This window comes from Aaosphaeria arxii, assembly GCF_010015735.1.
Source record: "Aaosphaeria arxii CBS 175.79 unplaced genomic scaffold BU24scaffold_1, whole genome shotgun sequence".
NCBI lineage: Eukaryota > Fungi > Ascomycota > Dothideomycetes > Pleosporales > Aaosphaeria > Aaosphaeria arxii.
Window position 1 is genome coordinate 1,283,247 of NW_022983474.1, and position 12,936 is coordinate 1,296,182.

Genomic DNA, 12,936 nt, shown 5'->3' on the forward strand with positions numbered 1-12,936 from the left:
CCACTACAGTGGCGAGAGGAATTGTACTATCAGTAAAGCAATGTCAGTCCGTCGTTAACAATTGCTCTTGCTTTTTTCTTTCAATTGAAACTTGATATAAACCTTCCAATTATTTCAAGATTCGTTCGGAAGGAAATCGTAACTACCCCAGATCATTAGTCAGCGTACATGACGCGGAACTGCAGGTGCTCACGTGCGCCAAGGCAACCGCTCCGAGCCTCCGAGTGGCCGGAACGCGGCGACATTCAGAGGAGAGTCTCATTGCCTCTTACAACATCATTCTGGTGACTGGCCATTGCCATTCTCTATTTCGTCAACTGATGTGCCTTTTCCTCACCTTTACTTTCTTCAACTGGTTACTTTAATACTTCCAGCGGCTTTCGCCGCCGTAATATATCATCATGGCTTTCCAAACACCCGTCGCCGTACAAGTCAGTTTTCGCCACGACGTCAACCATGGGATTATTTTACTAATTCAGCAACAGAACCTCGTTTCCACTACCTCTGAACTCTGGCCAACAATGTCTACCGTTCTAAAGTCGCCATGGCAGGGCCTTAGTCGACGGACAGGCTCATCAAGCAACGCTGACCAGCGCCGAGCTGTGGCTTCCACCGTGGCTTCTCGCGATGCGCAAGTACAGGTACTGTGCCTATGACGCCGAATGTTACAAATTTATTGACTGGTATCAGAATCATACGTCTTCATCGCTTCCGGACTTCCTCGAATCAATGCCAGTATCGGCACTTCGCCCAGGCCCCGCCGCTCGTCTGTCGCATCCAGCGCCTACTGTCAATGGAATACTGTCAACAGGTTAGTCGGGAGTCTCGTCCAGCGTTTGATATTGTCTAACAATCAGTTGTAGTACCCCGTGTTGGCCTCCCATTTTGCAACCCGCTTGCGCGTGGTTCGCCATTCCATCGTTCACCGGCTAGGCAGTACTCCACTGTGACCCGAACCGTTTTCTCCAACCTCCGACCGATCGTACGAGTAGGAAATGTTGGATTGGCACTGGAGCAACATCGATCGTTCTTCGGTGGACCTTCTCACAATACACTCGCTCGGTTGGAACAAGCTGCAAACAATAATCCTAGCAGCGCATCCGCTCAATACGCCTTTTACTCCGCGCTTCTGAGGGCTAACATGCCTCAAATTGTTGTGGATAGACACCGCACTGGTCAATTCGCTAGCAACGCAGTTGTCGAAACTGCCGTTCAGAAAGCCATGGGCAAGCTTGGACAATCTGATGGTGCCGGCGGACAGAACATTCAGAACGGCAACGGGAACATGACACCGCAACAAATGCAGGCTATCGGCCAAGCTGTTGGCGCGCATGTTGGTGGTGGCCAACTCGGAAAGACTCGCGGTGGTTCTGGTGTCAAAAGCGATCCTCTTTACGTCGTCATTGAAGAGTCCATGTGGAGTACCATCTTTAAATGGGCCAGATGGCTTCTCAGTTTCGGTTTGTCTGCATATGTCGCCCTCATTGTAATCACCTTGTTTGTCGAAACCAGCGGCGTTCTGAAAAAGGTCGGTGGCGGTACCACTGCGGAGGTTCGCCCTGAACAGCAGAGCACTCGCTTCAGCGATGTCCATGGATGCGACGAGGCTAAAGAGGAACTCCAAGATGTTGTCGATTTCTTGAAGAACCCCGACAGGTACAACAAGCTTGGTGGCAGACTTCCTAAAGGTGTGCTTCTAATCGGTCCTCCTGGAACTGGAAAGACTCTTCTCGCCCGTGCAGTTGCAGGGGAGGCCGGCGTCCCATTCTTCTACATGTCTGGATCCGAATTCGACGAGGTATATGTTGGTGTAGGTGCTAAGCGTGTTCGTGAGCTCTTCACTGCAGCTCGATCCAAGGCACCAGCCATTGTATTCATCGACGAACTTGATGCCATCGGTGGCAAGCGCAAGTCACGCGATGCGAACTATCACCGTCAAACTCTCAATCAGCTTCTCAACGATCTCGACGGTTTCGATCAAAGCACCGGTGTGATTTTCATCGCGGCAACGAATCACCCTGAAATATTGGACAAGGCTCTACTCCGTCCCGGTCGTTTCGATCGTCATATCAACGTTGAACTGCCTGACGTAAGGGGTCGTATGGCCATCCTTAAGCACCACACCCAGAAGATCCGCTTGGGTCCCGAGGTCGATATTACCAAGATTGCCCGCGGTACCCCTGGATTTTCTGGCGCCGAATTGGAGAACCTTGCTAACACTGCTGCCATCCGTGCCTCGAAACAACAAAGTAAATTCGTCACAGTGGAAGACTTGGAGTGGGCCAAGGACAAGATCATGATGGGAGCTGAGAGGAAGAGTCGTGCGGTGCCTCTTAAGGACAAGCTTCAGACTGCCTACCACGAGGGAGGCCATACCCTCATTGGTATCTATACTAAGGGCTATAAGGAGGTTCACAAAGCCACCATTCTTCCGCGAGGACATGCTGCCGGTATTACCTTCTTCTTGCCTCACGAGGAACATCATAGGTCGAAAGCCCAGTATCTGGTCGACCTCCAGGTTGGAATGGGTGGCCGAATGGCTGAGGAGATCGTTTACGGTGCCGACAATGTCAGTGACGGTGCCTCTGGCGATATCCAGCAATCGACCAGCCTGGCTTACGCGATGATCACTTCTTATGGATTCTCCGACCTCCTTGGCAACGTCGATTTCCGCTCGAATTACGAGCAAGTCTCTCCCGAGACCAAGCGACTGATCGATAACGAGGTCCGTCGTCTCATTGATGAAGCCAAGACCTCGGCGAGACAAATCTTGATCTCGAAGAGGAAAGAGCTGGACCTCCTCGCCCAAGCTCTTGTCCAGTATGAAACCCTCGACAAAGACGAGATCTTGAAAGTCATCAAGGGAGAGAAGCTACCAGATCGTCTGATGGCCATGCCAGATGCACCCATCAAGATCCCAGAGATCCCCCCACCACACGTCATCGCGCCACCAGCGCCGGGTTCCAACAACGATCCACCAGGCCCAACTGGCGTACTGGCGTAAGACGAACCGAGGCGCCACCCCCCTCGCTCAGATGTAGATAGATTGCATCACTTCTCATTCAACGAGACGAACATTTTCATTTGACACACGCATGCCAGGCGGCGAAATCGGCGTTTTTTCTAACATGATTTTGCGCTTTTTACTCATCCGGGGCATCATTTGTTCCCAATACCCCCCCTCCACTACTCCAAATCAGCTGTCCAAACGATGTCAACTGGGGGGAACTCAGACAATCCATACGACTCCAAAAGCTGTCATCAAATAAACCACAAAAACCTTCCTAAATATCAAACTTGTAACAATACTGAAAGAAAGAAAAATTCCATTGCTTCGAACCATACGGGAAATGAATACGTGTCCGGCCAGGAAGGCGAAACGGCATTCTGGTCACAACCGTAGCCACGTAGCCACGGAGAGGAGCAGAGGATATTGGCGGTTCATATCATCACCTCTTTGGAAATCATTGGGGGTGCGATGAGGAAGGCAGGGTTCCAATTGAAGCGAAGAAAGATCCATATCGACTGTGAAAAATGGAAAATGGAAAATGAAAATGAAACCCCAAATGCCCAAAAGCCGTGAACTCATTTGTGACTGTATAGTAACCGACTTCACACATCACAATATCAGCGAAGACACATGGTGGTTCTTTGCCATGCATGTGTAATTGATGTCTTCATCTTGAGTCGCCCCCTAACTCGAGCCCAGAGATATGTAGGTAGTCATAGATGACATATATTGTTATAGTACCTGGTATCGTACATTACATTATGTTTTTTTTTCTTTGTTTTTCATTTACAGAAAATGATTCCTTGGACCGCCTGCCTATGCCCGCCCATATGAGTGCTCGTACGAAGAGAGATCTAGTCTACCAGAAAAGATCCATGTAATGTTTTCCAACACCAATGAATGAAAGGAAGAAAGCCCAATTGAACCGCCCGCCTGATCCGATCCGATCCGTCATATATGTTATGGTATGGTATGTCTTATGTGAGAACAAGGGAAAGAAAAGAAGAATGGGAGTATGTGTTGGTATATGGTAGTAGTGGTGATGGTGGGGAATAATATAAGCAAGCACGAGATCTTCAATCAAAGTTCAGAGCCAAGAAGAAAAAAGATACACAAGAGTAATGGTAGGTATAGAATGTGGAGATTTGGATATAATAATTCTTCATGAAGCTTGGAAAGAATTTGAGGATCGATGTTGAGGTTGAGGTTGATTTGATCTGGACCTAACCGAAGACTTTCAGGAAACCCCATAGTCCCACGCCGCACAGGGCCGGGATGGTCAGATTGTCGTCCCAGCCGAAGAGATCGACGGCCTCGCTGGCGCTGGCGACGATGCCGGCCCAGACGGACATCGCGGCCAAGGCTACATGGCCGCTGATGGACGATTGCTCGACGGAGAGTCCGAGGAGCTCGCGGGCCTGAGGAGGAAGCGCGAGAACGCCCTGGAAGGCAAAGGCATTCGCGCCCTCGTTGTAGTGGGAGAGCAGAGGACCGAGCCAGCCCCAGAACACGACGCCGGTGATGATACCGGTGACGCAGGCTGCGATCGTGCCTGCTAGGGACTTTCCTGGGCGGACTCGCCAGGTTCGGTGACCCCATAGACGGCCGAACGTCGAGGCAGCCGTGTCGCACCAACTGAGGAGCAGGACGCTCATGACGCCAACATCTTTGGGGCAGAAGCGAAGCACGATCCATGCTCCTAGGAGGTAGGAAATGACGCCGTTCCATCCGTCCACTTCGGACTCACGCATCAACGCGCCTAGACAGCGGATGTAGAATCGATTGACCTGCCAGTAGCGATGCCGGATGACGTCGGTCGCGGCGATGGGGATGAGGAGGGTGAGGAGGACAGGGTGGATCTGGTCGGCTTGTCTGCCGGTGCAGTAGAGGAATATTGTAAGGAAACCGATGGAAACGTGTAGGATTTTGCGGGGTATCTCATGACGATGAATCTGTGCGCTTCGGTTAGTGGATGATTCTCGCGAGAAGCATATTTCGTTTCTCTTAGTAGCACTCACAAATGACCTCCATTTCTGGTGAATAGGTATCAGTCCTAGAGGACTCGGACTCCGGCTCATCTCTCTCCAGTAGTTCTTGTTTGCAGCCGCAGGCGAAAGATGCCCGTTAGAAGTCCCATTTGGAAGCACAAGCTCTCCTTTCTTTCCCGCGCCCACCCGCTTCGCTGTGAGTCCACTCATCCGCCTTCTGCTGCCCTCGAGGATCGGACTCCTGCTCCTGGCGCGGGCCCTCTTCTCAGGATCGGAGCCAGAAGAATCCTCGTCGATCGCCGGTGGAGAGTTCACGCGTCTTGTCTTGCGCGCGGCGGAGCGTGTAGTGGGTCCAAAGTATCCATCTTGACCGCTGGCCTCGGAGGGCGTGGGCGACGGTGATATTACGCGCGGCGGTTTGGGGATCTGGTACTGTTTTGAGGAGGCCATTGCTTCCTGCCAGCAGAGTGGAAAGGAGGGAAGAAGAGGCGACCGGATGAGGCCGGTTAACGAATGACCGGAACGGGCGCAGAAATGGGCAACGTCTTGGAGGAACGAGCGATGCAGCGAGGGAGGAATTAAGGAGTGATGATATGGGCGTGAGGCTGTGGGAGCGACGTATTCGGTGGTAGGCTGATGATGTATGGTTGTGGTTGTGGTGGCAGAAACATCGGTGTCAGATGTCAGGCGGATTACTGGGGTCGCGGAGGTCGCGAATTCGTCCGTTCGCGCATCGTCTAAGAAGCAGAGAGGAGGAGGAAGAGGAGGGGAGGCCACCGTAATCGTAGTGGTCGGCGCAGGGCAGCAGCCGGAAGTCAAGGAAGGATTGATTCAAGGAAGTAAGTAATTTAAGAGAAAGGGGCGGGATCTGGGAAATGCTTGTGCTTGTCCTTATTCTTGTGATTCTATAGCAATAACGCGGATTTGATTGCTGGGGGGTGAGAGACTCGGAGGACGAGGGAACGGAATCTGGTTCGGCCGATGTGATGGATTGGTTTTTTTTTCTCTTGTTCGTTTGTCCCTGCGAAATCCAAAGATTCCTCCCCTCTTTCTCTCTCACAAGTCCACTTGAAATGGCCTCGGATCATTACTAGAGAAGTCCATCCGTCTTGGCAGGCTGATTACATCACAGTCCGAGGCAATTACTTAGTCTATTCAGTTAAGAATTTGTTTAGGTATTTCTCTATCACTTTTAAAGATATCTTCATGGACATTGAATCAATTCATCGAGGCGTCTTCTATGCTCTGGATATTGGTATGCATCTGTAGATTACTCTACTCGTGATATCAACTTGTGCCATATACGGAGTACGAGTACGAGTACTCGTAAGATATTTCGTAGATATGTCGCAATGAAGACAGAAATTCATGACGAGGGATGATGATAATGCCACGTGCTATTTTGTTCATTCCAAGTAACGAACGTGGACGAATGCATCTCCATAGGTCGGCACCTCGGCGTTACCTTTTCCGGTCATGTTTGACCCTTGACTTTACTAGCCACAGTCAAGCCACCCTCCCTTATCGATATCGATAACATTTTTTTGGCCAGAAGTTTTGCGCCTCGGGCTGTCTCAACCGTCCACGATTCTTACACCTGCAAACCCGCAAAAAGATAGCATTGGTCAACGATTAGGTTTCAGGGTATAGAAGGGTTTCACAAATCATTCATTCATAGCGGAGAGTTGATCCATACACAATGGCGCCCCAAGCACGAATCCGACAATGGGATGCCCTGACGCCCCCGTTATCAGAATGGGTCCTGGACGCCATCTCCACCATGGGCTTCACCAAAACGACGCCCGTCCAGGAGGCAGTAATCCCTCTCTTCATGGGCAACAAAGATGTCGTGGCCGAAGCCGTCACCGGATCCGGCAAGACGCTGGCCTTCCTCATCCCCGTGATCGAGCGCCTCCTGCGACTCGACGCGCCCATCAAAAAACATCACGTATTCGGAGTCATCATAAGTCCTACCCGGGAGCTGGCCACGCAAATCCATTCCGTCCTGACGGCGCTTCTGAAATTCCATGGACCTTCAGCGGCTTCATTAAAGGCCCAAGAAGATGAGGATACCGAAATGGAAGACGCGGACTCCAGTCCAGCTCCTGTCTTTCCTCCCAACACGTTACGAGTTATCCCACAGCTCCTCCTCGGCGGCAGCGTTACCCCCGCGCAGGATCTAAGCAAATTCCTTAAGCAATCACCAAACATCCTCATTGGCACACCCGGACGACTGCTCGAGCTGCTCTCCTCACCACACGTCCACTGTCCCCAATCATCCTTCGATGTCCTCGTCCTCGACGAGGCTGATCGACTACTCGACCTCGGATTCAAAGAGGACCTCCAACGGATTATTGGAAGACTCCCCAAACAACGCCGCACAGGTCTCTTCAGCGCAAGCGTATCGGAAGCCGTCGACCAGCTGGTGCGAGTAGGCCTTCGCAACCCCGTCAGGGTCGCCGTAAAAGTCAAGACGAGGGCGATCGCCAGCGGGAAACCAGGCGAGGAAGGCAAGATCGAAGACAAGCGAACGCCAGCCAGCCTCCAGATGTCATATCTCGTGACGCCGCCCTCCCAAAAGCTCCCAGCCATCCAGAAGCTCCTCGCAGCACTCGACCCGCAACCCCAAAAGATCATCTTCTACCTCTCAACCTGCTACTCGGTCGACTACTTCCAACACATCCTCCCCACGCTCTTCACGACCCACGCCATCGTGCCCCTCCACGGCAAACACCCGGACAAAGTCCGCCGCCGCAACTTCTCCAAATTCGTCGACAGCGTCGCCCCCTCCATCCTCCTAACCACCGACGTCGCCGCCCGAGGCCTCGACATCCCCTCCGTCGACCTCGTCCTCCAACTCGATCCCCCAAGCGACCCCAAAACCTTCATCCACCGCTGCGGACGCGCGGGCCGCGCCGGCCGCAAGGGCCTCGCCGTCACGTTCCTGACCCCCGGCCGCGAGGAAGACTACGTCGAGTTTCTGCGCGTGCGCCAGACGCCCATATCGCCCTTAACAACACCCGCCATCAGCGTCGGTCCCGCGGACGCAGAGCGCACGGCGAAGCAGATCCGCGCTGTTGTGCTGCCTGACCGCGCGGTGTTCGATAAGGCGCAAAGAGGGTTTGTGTCTTGGGTCCGCGCGTACAGCAAGCACACGGCCAGCTCCATCTTCCGCGTCACGGATCTGCAGTGGGATGAGCTGGGCCATGCGTGGGGGCTCCTGAAGCTGCCCAGCATGCCCGAGTTGAAGAAGTGGGAGGGTGATAGGAAGTTAGGGCTCGATATCGATTTCGAGAACTATGCGTATCAGGATAAGGTGAGGGAGAAGCAGAGGTTAGCGGAGGCGAGTGGGGAGGTGCCGAAGGTGGATGGGAAGAGGCATAGGGATGAGGGGAAGGTCAGGGAGGAGTCGGCGTGGACGCAGAAGAAGGAGCAGAAGGCTACGAAGGAGCTTAGGAGGGAGAAGAAGAAGGCGAAGAGGGAGCATGTGAGGCATGAGAATATGAATGAGGAGGAGAAGGAGGAGGAGCAGAAGTTGCAAGGGATGATCGCGAAGATTAGGAAGAAGGTCGCTGAGAAGGGCGAGGATGAGTTCGAGGGGTTCAGTGATTAGGATGGGGATATGGGGACGTTGTTGAATTTTCCTCTTTACAAGTTGGATCTGGAGAGAGATGTTGTTTTGTAAAATATATACCCGGCACGGATCAAGATTGCAGCAATTGGTACGAGAGATTCTTCTTGAGACGTATATGCGATTTCACTTCTTCATTGAAAGTATGGCACACTATGCTGCAAGCTGCGCTATCTGGCACTATTATATGTATCAATCTACTGATGGGCCCCGCCCCTATCGTTACGCAAGCTTTTGTTGGGGATCAGGGTATTTCTGTTGTCTCATAAACATTCGTGCATTAATCTACTGGAAGCGCTTCTCGGCGGCCTTCCAGTTGACGACCTCCCAAATGGCCTTGAAGTACTCGGCCTTGCGGTTCTGGTATTGGAGGCTTGGTGATGTTAGTACGCCGGAATTGGACATTGAGATGGTGATACCACTTACTAGTAAGCATGCTCCCAAGCATCGATACCCAAGATGGGACGGAACTGGCCGACGACGGGGTCTTGGTTCTATGGATAGTTGTCAGTTGGTGTATACTTAGAAAGATCAATGGCAATGGGGATTGCTCACAGCGTAAGTCTTGATCTGGATGTTTCCGGTCTGGGTGTCCTGGACCAACCAAGCCCAGCCGGAGCCCTGGATACCAGCCAAAGCGGTGTTGAACTTCTCCTTGAAAGCATCCAAGCTGCCGTAGCTGTCGTTGATAGCCTTGGACAGCTGGCCGGACGGGGGCTCACCACCGCCCTGGGAGGTAGGAGCCAAGTTCTCCCAGAACAGGGTGTGGTTGATATGACCTCCGCCGTGGAAGTTGATAAGGGGCTGGAGGGCAATCTGAGACTGAATGTCCTCCTTGTGCTGGGCCTCGGCGAGCTGCTCGGAGAAGTTGTTCAGGGAGGTCACATAGGTCTGGTGGTGCTTGGAGTGGTGAAGCTCCATGATCTGGCCGGAGACGGCGGGCTCGAGTGCGCCATAGTCATCTGTACACGCATCAATGAGACGGAGCAGCTAAACAAAATGCAATTGAGTCACGTACATGGTAGGTCAGGAAGGGTAGCCTTTCCACGGACGAAGGTAGTACCGGCAATGCCAGCGCGGGCAGCGGACTTGGGGGCTGCGGTGCGGAGAGCAGAGCGCAGAGCGGTGGAGCGGAGGAGAGTGGAGTTCATGGTTGCTAGATGGATGGTTCAAGGTACTCAATTAAGAGATGGAATGGGCGGAGTACTGTGTACTTTATTGTCCTCTGTAGGGAGATGATGGAGGTCTAGAGGTTGGATGTTTAGCTAATACAAGACCAAAATATGAGCGAAACGAGGGCGAAAGCGAATTCTTTCGTCATTGGGGAGCGGCCGAAGCTCCGAGCTCCTCCATCCATCCATCTCGACCATTCCTATTTCGTCTTATCAATCTATCACGTGATTTACAGCTACCCCACCATCTTATGTAATGCAACCTCCTCCCCCTCTCTCCTCTCCGCTCCGCTCCGCTTCTTCTCCCTCTTCTCCTCCTCCTCACGCCATCTTTAATCATGTATTTAACTACATCATCATCGTGTACTCTTTTGTACCCGTGATCTTCTAATTTGCTTTTCACATTTACTTCCAAAGTCTATCTTTCTCCTAGTGTCCAATCCGGTCTCGTCCCGCTACCCAATCAGATTCCACCACTAATATAGAGCTTCGACGTCACCCATCGTAACATCTAATATCCTTCGGACAATTGGTTGAAATACTACTCCACTCGCATATGGTCTTGAACACTGGCAGTTGCCCAACCTAGCTATTCAAAAACTATAAATTTTACATGCGGACATGCTTCAAAACTTTTCATCATCCTGTTCGCAATATTCTTATTCCTCTATCCTCCCCGCAATTTAGATATCGGCCTTCTCCGCTCTCCTGCAGAACCCTGCAATAGCTTTCCTGTCCATCACCTGTCTGTCGTCTGGGCAGTCACCCGTCATCTTGTCAGTCACCTGTCAGCACAGCAAGCTCTGACTACCCCGTGCTAGAAATAAGATCGGTTCCTGGACTAGTACACCTGGTAACCACGCTATGAATTGTTGCTCATAATCATCTCATCCTGCTAGCATTCACCTTATCACCAAACAATATCTTGATCCACCAGGACACTACCAACGCTTCAATGGCCCCCTCTATAGTTCACCTCCCCAATGGACAGAATATTACTGTGACTCCGGTCTTCGGGGGTCTCTTTTTCAAGCCAAATGATCTGCTAAATCATCCTCGATCGCCGTTCCCACCTGGCTGGACCATTATCATCCACTCCGAAGACGATGTCAACCCGGAGCAATCCGGCATGAGCAGTGATCCAGACGCCTCATCAGCTACAGAAGAGGGTCACATCCAAAAGATAAGACACCATGTCCACCGCTTCAGAAAACCCACCCTGCAAAACGACCATCTCTACATCTCCTCGATATCCAACCCCAGCGCGAGCGAGTTCAAACCCGCTGCATCGCCCACGCGACAGCTCGCCATGATGCTCTGGGCGACATTGTACTGGTACTTCCACCAAACGGAGCCTGACCTACACATGACAACCAATGCCTCAAAGGACACAGCCGAACATGGAAAACCAAAGGGAGAATGGAAAATCACCATCAACCGGGAAGGCATATTCAAAGGAAGAGTCGTGCTCCCTAAGCTCGAACGCATGGGCCTGATAGCCAGCGAGGACTCGAGCGTGGGAATTGCAAACGAAGAGAATTCCCCCGAGGGTTGGACCAATATGTTCGTCAGTAGGAGGTCGTTCTGGCAAATGGATCCACGAATCTATCTCTTCACGCTCTCCCCAATGCCGCAGTCTCCATATCCATTAGACTCTCCATATCCCTCGCGACCATGCTCGCCCGTCCGAGGTGAATCGCAGCAAGCGAAAGACAGCTCTGGAGATCAACTATCTCCAGGCCTTTGGGCCCCTACAGCCCCTGGTCCCTTCCACTCGACTAGTCACCTCCCGACCTACTTCCCACCGGCGCCCCCGCAATACACTTTTTCCAACCACGTCCGACACCCTATCCGTCCCAAGCCTCCTCGGCAGGGCGAAGTGTTCTACACACGCTTCATCCCGAGTGTGGGCCAATACCTATCGTTCCGCGTGGCGTCACTGTCCACGAAGCCGCCTCGACACCAAGGACCTACATCCCTCAACATGTCATCCCCAAGGAACTCCATGAACACCATCGCCTCCACCGACTCGATACTCCCAACGATCGCCTCTCTGAACCTCGCTGCTGCCGGCGGTAACGCCCCTACCAGCAGCATCGCCAACGGGCCCAGCGATCTCGAATACATCCACAAGTGGATGAACGAGCCGCGAGTTTCGCACTTCTGGGGCCAATCTGGCCCCCAATCGCACCAAGAGGAATGCCTCAAATCCGTGCTGCGCTCCAAGAACTGCTTCCCCGTGATCGGATGTTGGGACGGTAAGCCCTTCGGCTACTTCGAGATCTACTGGGTGAAGGAGGACGACGTAGGCAGGCACGTCCCCGGTGCGGGCGACTACGACCGTGGGTTCCACTGCCTCGTCGGAGAGCAGGAGTTTAGGGGCCCCCACAGGGTGAAGGTCTGGATCAGCGCGCTGGTGCATTACTGTTGGACAGCGGACCTCAGGACAGAGTCCGTCATGTTGGAGCCTAGGGTCGACAATGCAAAGTATGTCATCATCATCTTCCCTTCTAATCTCCCCCATCCTATCACGTCACCATTATGTTTCCCCTCCCCATATTTCCTCGCTCTCTCCGTCCGAAACATTCCCACCCCCTTCCCCAACCAAACAAAACATAACCACGAATATCATTCTAACGCCCGAGAAAACAGACTCAGAGACTACCTCGTCGCATCAGGCTTCTACAAGGAGCGAGAGATCAGCCTACCCCACAAGCAATCGAACCTGATGAAGATACGTCGGGATGCATGGCAAGGCCCCGCCCTTTGAAACGTGACGCGTTTACAATTTGAGTCCGTCGCTAAGAGAATGTATGCATGATATTCATCTTGGGTTGTTCATGTTTATGTAGATATTATGGTTGGCCTTGGTCGCCTTAACTACCTGGAGGCAGACATGTATTGTGTGTGACGTTGGTTTACTCTTCTTATTCCCTCCTCCTTCTCTTCTATGAGAGATACGAATTCGATGATTTTGGCTCCTCCTCCTCTGTGAGAGACACGAATATACAATGATTTTGAAATGCAGCAACCAATCTTCAACATCATGTCAATGGAAAGCAAAGTGAAACCTATCAGTCTCGCGAACCAAGCAGTAGAACAAATCATAACGCGAAGGCATAAGAGAGACCTAGA

The 12,936-nt window shown here is 52.3% G+C and overlaps 5 protein-coding genes across 5 annotated transcripts; 3 read left to right on the forward strand and 2 right to left on the reverse strand.

Annotated features, from left to right (window-relative positions):
* Positions 1 to 401: 401 nt before the first annotated feature.
* BU24DRAFT_456845 (cell division protease ftsH) lies at positions 402 to 3,004 on the forward strand (the record flags this gene model as incomplete). Its single annotated transcript, XM_033531482.1, has 4 exons — positions 402 to 431; positions 486 to 641; positions 691 to 811; positions 864 to 3,004. 4 exons carry the CDS (start codon positions 402 to 404, stop codon positions 3,002 to 3,004), a joined length of 2,448 nt encoding a protein of 815 aa, XP_033389152.1.
* Positions 3,005 to 4,233: 1,229 nt separating this feature from the next.
* Positions 4,234 to 5,448, reverse strand: BU24DRAFT_340067 (uncharacterized protein; the record flags this gene model as incomplete). Its single annotated transcript, XM_033523217.1, has 2 exons — positions 4,234 to 4,962; positions 5,029 to 5,448. The coding sequence occupies 2 exons, from the start codon at positions 5,446 to 5,448 to the stop codon at positions 4,234 to 4,236; spliced, it is 1,149 nt and encodes a 382-aa protein (XP_033389153.1).
* Positions 5,449 to 6,587: 1,139 nt separating this feature from the next.
* On the forward strand, positions 6,588 to 8,827 carry BU24DRAFT_416491 (ATP-dependent rRNA helicase SPB4). Its single transcript, XM_033526463.1, has one exon. It carries the CDS (start codon positions 6,698 to 6,700, stop codon positions 8,609 to 8,611), a length of 1,914 nt encoding a protein of 637 aa, XP_033389154.1. The 5' UTR covers positions 6,588 to 6,697; the 3' UTR covers positions 8,612 to 8,827.
* On the reverse strand, positions 8,728 to 9,930 carry BU24DRAFT_416492 (manganese and iron superoxide dismutase). The gene is made up of 4 exons (XM_033526464.1): positions 9,648 to 9,930; positions 9,185 to 9,591; positions 9,056 to 9,123; positions 8,728 to 9,002 (listed from the first exon to the last, which is right to left on the reverse strand). Exons 1-4 carry the CDS (start codon positions 9,778 to 9,780, stop codon positions 8,915 to 8,917), a joined length of 696 nt encoding a protein of 231 aa, XP_033389155.1. The 5' UTR covers positions 9,781 to 9,930; the 3' UTR covers positions 8,728 to 8,914.
* A 544-nt stretch (positions 9,931 to 10,474) lies between these two features.
* BU24DRAFT_8979 (siderophore biosynthesis protein-like protein) lies at positions 10,475 to 12,626 on the forward strand. The gene is made up of 2 exons (XM_033534771.1): positions 10,475 to 12,288; positions 12,454 to 12,626. Exons 1-2 carry the CDS (start codon positions 10,757 to 10,759, stop codon positions 12,569 to 12,571), a joined length of 1,650 nt encoding a protein of 549 aa, XP_033389156.1. The 5' UTR covers positions 10,475 to 10,756; the 3' UTR covers positions 12,572 to 12,626.
* The last annotated feature ends 310 nt before the right edge of the window (positions 12,627 to 12,936 follow it).

Bases quoted from the DNA above. Each gene is read 5' to 3' on its own strand.
- BU24DRAFT_416491 (XM_033526463.1), top strand. From the start codon at position 6,698: ATGGCGCCCCAAGCACGAATCCGACAATGGGATGCCCTGACGCCCCCG.
- BU24DRAFT_416492 (XM_033526464.1), bottom strand. From the start codon at position 9,780: ATGAACTCCACTCTCCTCCGCTCCACCGCTCTGCGCTCTGCTCTCCGC. The intron at 9,592-9,647 runs GTACGTGACTCA...ATGCGTGTACAG, and splicing joins TACCCTTCCTGACCTACCAT to ATGACTATGGCGCACTCGAG. The intron at 9,003-9,055 runs GTAAGTGGTATC...AACATCACCAAG, and splicing joins GCTTGGGAGCATGCTTACTA to CCTCCAATACCAGAACCGCA.
- BU24DRAFT_8979 (XM_033534771.1), top strand. From the start codon at position 10,757: ATGGCCCCCTCTATAGTTCACCTCCCCAATGGACAGAATATTACTGTG. The intron at 12,289-12,453 runs GTATGTCATCAT...CCGAGAAAACAG, and splicing joins CCTAGGGTCGACAATGCAAA to ACTCAGAGACTACCTCGTCG.